Consider the following 6,538-nt stretch of genomic DNA (forward strand, 5'->3'; position numbering starts at 1 on the left):
CTTTCAAAGGTTTATCCACTCGGTCCTGCGAAACCTTGATTTCTGTTTCGTATACTTGGATGATGTTCTGGTCGCTTCTTCCTCAGAGTTCGGGCATTTGGTCCATTTCGAGTGCATTTCCCAACATCTCCTTGAGACCGGACAAGTCCTAAACGTGGACAAATGCAGGTTTCTCCAAAAGCAGGTGAGATTCCTCGGAACGGAATCCATCCCGACCCAGACAAGACGCAAACAATTTCAAGCTTCCCGCGTCCTAAGACAGTGAAAGAGCTGCGGTGGTTCTAGGGCATGCTAAACTTCTATCGTAGTTCCTGCCAAAGGCCGCCCACCACCAGTCTGTTTTGAACGCGTACTTGTCTGGCCCCAAAACCAAGACCCGAGTGATTGTGTGGTCTGAAGAAGCTGTCCAGGCGTTTAAAGATTCTTGACAGCACTTGGTTGATGCTACACTCTTGGCAGGCCGTTCACAGTGTTCACGGACCACAAGCCTCTAACGTATGCTCTAAAACAAAAGCCCGACAAAGCATCCCCTCGTCAGCTTCGACACCTGAGCTTCATAAGCCAGTACACTTCTGACATACAGCACGTGTCCCGCAAGGACATCATAGTTGCTGACGCTTTGTCACGGATCTCTGAAGTAACCATCCTCGCCTCAGTCGACTTTCTGGATATCGCCAAGGCACAAGAAGGTGACGCAGTACTTCAGAGCCTCAAGTCCAATCCCAAATACAAATTTCGGGAATTGTCTATCTTCGGCTCAAATCTCACTATTTTCTGCGGAGATTCGGAGAAGGGACCTCGGCCATACATTCCGACCACTTTTCGCAAGGAACTGTTCCATACAGTTCACGATTTGGCGCACCCAGGCATCAGGACGACGAATCGATTAGTTACCGGAAAATACTTCTGGCCCGCTATGAACAAGGACATCAGCTCCTGGGCCGGAGAATGCATCGCGTGTTAAAAGTGTAAGGTCACCAGGCATGTAGGAAAAGAAGTGGGCTCATTCCCTCGAACGACCAAGCGGTTCCACATGGTCCATCTCAACCTCATAGGCCCTTTGCGAGATTCGCAAGGCTTCAAGTATTGCCTCACAATCATTGACAGGTTCACGCGGTGGCCTGAATTAATACCTCTGGCTGGCATTACAGTACAATCTTGTGCCGAAGCCCTCTGTCTAGAGTGGATCCCGCGATTTGAAATCCCGGCAGTGATAGTCATTGATCAGGGAATGCAGTTTGAGTCCACCCTTTTCTCGGAGCTAGGCAAACTCATGGGATTCAAGCGCCGTAGGATCGCTGCATACCACCCGAATCCAATCGGATCCAACGGGATGCTAGAATATTGGTACCGGACGATGAAATCCGCCATCATGGCCCGCGACGATCCCTCCTGGATGCAGGTCTTGCCTCTCGTCCTACTTGGCCTCCGAACAGCCAGCCGGGAAGAGTTTGCTGCCAGCCCCGCAGAGCTGCATCCGCGGTAGCCAGCGCACCCAAAGAGCTCGATAAATGTACGCACGTCCTGGACAGGACGGATGCCATCCGGAAGCCGCTGCAACCACCTTATTAGGGTCCATAGCGTGTGCTCGAGCGGGGAAAGCATTTTTTCCAGCTAATCGTTTGTATATGAGTCCGTTTGCCTATACGGAGGTTTTTTCTAGATCCAATGCACAGGCTACGGTTGGTTTATTGTTGATATAAAGTCTAGAAATGACAGTGTCGCGAAAATAGCTCAGTGCATATTGCGTTCCATGTTTATAACGGAAACCGAACTGGTGATTGGGAATGATATTTTTGAGATTACAATACTGAACAAGTTCAGTTGTCCAGGCAGAAAAATGGGTCTGAAATTGTTTGGCTTGGAGGTGGCTCGCTTCTTTTGGATCGCAACGATTTTTACTACTTTCCAAGTACATGGAAAATAGCCGTTATTAATGCAGTTATTAAAAACTGCTAAAAGAAATTTAAAGGAGACGATGGGTAAATTTTTAATGATGAAATCAAATCTCGTTAGGTTCGGCTGATTTTTTACCGTGTAGGTTGTGGGTCATGGTAGTGAGTTGCGAAAGACTTAAAAATTGTTAAAAATCCACTGGTTTGACTGCGGTGTTCGTAGCCGAAAAAGTTACTAACTTATTGGAATGTTTAGAAAGGAATTTTCTAATTGTCGCTTCAACAGTCGCAGTTGAGGCCGGATCGTTTCAAGGTGGAGAGGTATTGAGCTGACCCTTAAATGATTCCGCAAAAATTTGTCCTTTTCTAGCGTCATTGCAGACAGTTCTTAGTAAGAACCTAGTTTCGGGACTTGCGCTTACCTGGCATGTTTTCCTGTGAACTTCGCAAAAATGAGGGTTCTAACACCCCTCGTTTTTTGAGGTCGCCTTTAGGCCTTTGATCTTTAGTGATTTCAGTAGCTGCGGGACTTATTGTATGCCAAAATTGGAGAAATTTTCTCCTTTTTGGGCTTTAAGGCACTAACAGAGGAGGCACTGACAGTTGCCACTTAGGGGGCACTTACATTTTTAGCACTCATCTGCTGCTTTTTAGGCTTTTTTTCCGCCGTCAGACGAAGTTGAAAGGGTTGCTTCCCGTCGGCGACCTCAAGGCATCTTTTTTGCTTCGGGTTAGGCTCACTTGCGGACTCTTCCCGCGTTGGACGGGCTGGCCAAGTCGCTGCTTGACGTGGCTCGCGCACTGGATGATAGTCAGCTGGTACCAGACACAGTAGCATGCTGTCCCACGATCATAGCCGGAAAAACTGTCGCAAGCATAGATTGGAGGGATTTCACTGTGTCCCTAAGTTCGCTGATCCTTTTCGTCAGCAGCTCGATTTGAGTACGCTGATTTTCACTTTTCTGCTGGACATCAGCATACTTAGCTCGCATTTCGTCGAGCTCACTGGTCTCCGTAGGCATTTTTTGCTGTTTTTCGAAGTCACTATCATCGTATGAGTGGTTCTGTGTACTTATGATAGCCCTTTGTGTCGAGCTATCTTTCCTTCACGAAACTATTACTTCGTCATTCTGTAGTTCTATATTCTTAAGTTTATTGACCACCAGGTTTCACATAGATATCTCCTAGTTTGTTGATTTCTTCGATTATCCACTTTGCAATGTTGTATGTGGGTGAGTTGTAGTCGTCAATAATCTCCCTCATTTTTGTAATTCAACTCGGAATTAGATGTGGTCAGAATGACCATCCGGATTTACTATAGTCAACCATGAGGCCAGAGCTACTCCAAAAGCCAAAAGAAAAGGTGGTGAAGTGGATGTTAAGCAGCAGTCAGAGCTGAAGTGTCCCGATGACATGTTTTTTTCTTCGTCCTAGCCAGTCTCAGGCGCTCACATGACATGTACAACACTGCACGGGTACAGATTGCGTTGGGATCATACCCGCTATCGTTAACTGGTACCGCAGAGAACGCTCAGATCCCCAATAGTTTTATAAACTTTCCCAATTTCCTCACAGTTACTCGACCCTTTCCTATAAAATTATAAGAATTATTCAGAATTTTCAAACAAGTGTACGTTATACTAACGGAAATTATGTCCTACACGCCTCCCATCTTGTGGGAAATATCAAAACTACTCAAGTGGCATCGTTGACAATTCGATGTCAAAATGTAGAGTGTTTCTATCTGGCGGACTTTGAATGTTGGCCAACAGTGGAGTTGAGTGAAGGATGTTATATCACTGTGCCAAACTATGCCGCACGGTACAGTGCAGATACTGGCATCAAACCCGGGTTGCGTCGAAATTATCAGCTGCCGAAATTTTGAGTGCCGAACGTTTCAACAAGTGCATTGAATGCACTCGGGTATCTCCGGCAATTTCAATGCAGTGGGGTAAAACGGGAGTGGAAGCAGCTGTTCTAGTTCCGGTTTGTACTGACGAAAAGGGGGAAGTGTCTTTGTTGTATACGAGGCGTTCTGGAAAACTGAGTAGACATGTTCGTCAAGTTTCGTTTCCCGGTAAGGGTGAACTACATATTTTAAAAAGAGACACTTGGGGTACCGCTTGAATAATTACAATCCCAACGCCTTTAAGTTGTACTTTTGAAACCCTAGGGCACTCGTCCGAGCCTAAATGCTAGGCACTTAGTGCTAGTATTAGGTAAAATCCGGCATCTGCCAAGATTGTGATAACTCGGAATAAATAATAATCGCTGGCGTGACAATCCATATTGGCTCAGGGCTTTGAATTATGTTACGAGCACTTCATTCAAGACCGCATCGGTACACTACAGGATTACAGGATCCTGTAGGTGGCAATGAGGTCAGCATTGTGCTCGCTCGAGATTATTACCCTGATTTGACTCAGGTACTCATTCATAGCTGAGTCGACTGGTATCCGACGTCAAGTCACTATAACAATTCCTTCGGCCACCAATGAGATTTGAACTGCGACATTCCGTTTTCCAGAATGGTTTTTTTAAACGTTGAAGCAAGCAAGAACTTGTTAGCACTGAAGAAGGGAACAAGTGGTTCCCGAAATATCGGTATTTGCAAGAATAAATACCCATACCAACGAAAAAAAAAACAAGTTTTTATTACTTCAATTAATTAATCGTTGGAAACACCGCATAATTTCACTCTGAATAAAAGATCATTTATCATAAATTATAGTGAATGATTAAATACCCCAAATCAAGGGTAGTCCTATAGTTTTAAATGCATGGATTTTGCGTGCAAATAATGTAGAAATCTATTTCCTGATAATTTCTCATTTGTCCCTGGGATATTTAGTTAACCGCTGACCGATTGCACAAGAAGCCCTTAGTAGAGTGAAAAAAAAATGAGTTTACAATTTGACTATATATCCTCCATAATAACCATTATGCATGATGCAACCATTTCTTCTAGGTGGTATCAAAGATCCAACCGATGCATCGTATGAAGACTGTGCCTTACGTGAAACTGAAGAAGAGATCGGATTACCGCGATCACGGGTTAAAATCTGCGGTATTGGAAAACTTCTCCATCCACCACGAGGCGCTGCGATAATGCCTGTGTTCGGGATAATAGAGAATTTCTCAACGAGCGAGCTGACGATAAACCCCGACGAAGTTGATGAGGCTTTCACACTACCGCTGAGCAAATTGTCATCAGAAGCCCACAGATATCACACCCAATTTCGTGATGGATATAGTGCTCCTGTGTTTCTAGTCGGGACCAACAAAGTATGGGGAATTACTGGTGTTATAACACATAATTTTCTATCTTGTCTGTTACCTGATATTTATAGTAGGAAAATTCCATATGTTAAATCTTATAGAACCGCATGACATTTTGTGTTTATGTTCCAGTTGAAATATATTTGTTCGTTAAAAATATAAGATATTGCTTTTCATTGAATCTATTATAAAATAAGTGTCCGGATAGCTGAGTGGTTAGAGCGCAAGGCTGTCGTACGGAAGGTCGCGGTTCAAATCTCGCTGGTGGCAGTGGAATTTGTATCGTGATTTCACGTCGGACACCAGTCGAGTCAAATCAGGGTAATAATCTCGGGCGAGCGCAATGCTGACCACATTGCCTCCTATTGTACCGTTACGGTCTTGAATGAAGTGCTCTAACACACTTCAAGGCCCTGATCCAACATGGATTGTTGCGCCAACGATTATTATTATTATAAATCCATACGAAATTAAGCTAGAGAAGATGGAAGTGGCCGTCGTTTCTTTATTGATTCCGGGAAGGATCACAACAAGGGAGAGTGAGGTCAAAAGTTCGATTTCGAGAACCAAATGTCCGCTCCAGCATTGAAGAGGACAGTTGGTTTTCGAAGATTCCTTACAAAGAATTTTAGTCAATAAGGGAAACTTTTCTCATTCCACCTCTTTTGAACTTATTTCTTTCTTTAGGTTTTGTCCCGTTCACAACCGGGTTGGCTCGTCGTGATCGCTTGCACCATTTTGTTCTGTCATTTGCCTAATCTGGATGCAGTCTCGAGGTTTTCAGATTCCCATCCAGAGTATTAAGCCACTGTTGCTTAGGCCGACTTAGTGGTCGTTTACCATCGACTTCAATATTCAGATCAATCTTGGCAAATGAATTATCATTAGCGCGAACTACGTGACCATGTTACCATCGGAGCCGTCTCTCTCTATTGAGTCTTGAAATGCTCAGTGACGATGTGGCGCGGCAGGATTCGCAGCATTCGAAATTTATTTCGAATGTTGCGAATACGAACAAATAGATGGCGCGGAACATTCCACTTTGTAGAGCTCGCCACGGGAGTGGAGGACTAGCGAGGAAAGTGTGCCATGAGTGAGGGGCAGAAAGAAACACATGAAGGGAGATCGTTCTCTTCTGCCTCTAACGTTTGGATAGTCGGTTATCACGCGGTGCAGTTTTTAATTAATTTAAACTCATTCATTAAAATTAATAAAGTCTAATTACTACATCTATCGAGTATTGATTGTAAAAACTGTTAGTCTATGCTCCGGCGTACCTAAAAATTGTAGTTTGCAAAAAATGGACTATTTTAGTTAAATTGGTGACCCCGAAGAGAACCACAGCGCCAAACATCAGCACCGCA

The 6,538-nt window shown here is 44.3% G+C and overlaps 1 protein-coding gene across 1 annotated transcript; it reads left to right on the forward strand.

The window, feature by feature from the left end:
- The first annotated feature begins 3,602 nt into the window (after nt 1-3,602).
- LOC119656976 (nucleoside diphosphate-linked moiety X motif 8) lies at nt 3,603-5,336 on the forward strand. Its single transcript, XM_038063710.1, has 2 exons — nt 3,603-3,972; nt 4,864-5,336. Exons 1-2 carry the CDS (start codon nt 3,684-3,686, stop codon nt 5,283-5,285), a joined length of 711 nt encoding a protein of 236 aa, XP_037919638.1. The 5' UTR covers nt 3,603-3,683; the 3' UTR covers nt 5,286-5,336.
- Nucleotides 5,337-6,538: the final 1,202 nt, after the last annotated feature.

The sequence above is a fragment of the Hermetia illucens genome, chromosome 5 (genome assembly GCF_905115235.1).
Source record: "Hermetia illucens chromosome 5, iHerIll2.2.curated.20191125, whole genome shotgun sequence".
Classification (NCBI taxonomy): Eukaryota; Metazoa; Arthropoda; class Insecta; order Diptera; family Stratiomyidae; genus Hermetia; species Hermetia illucens.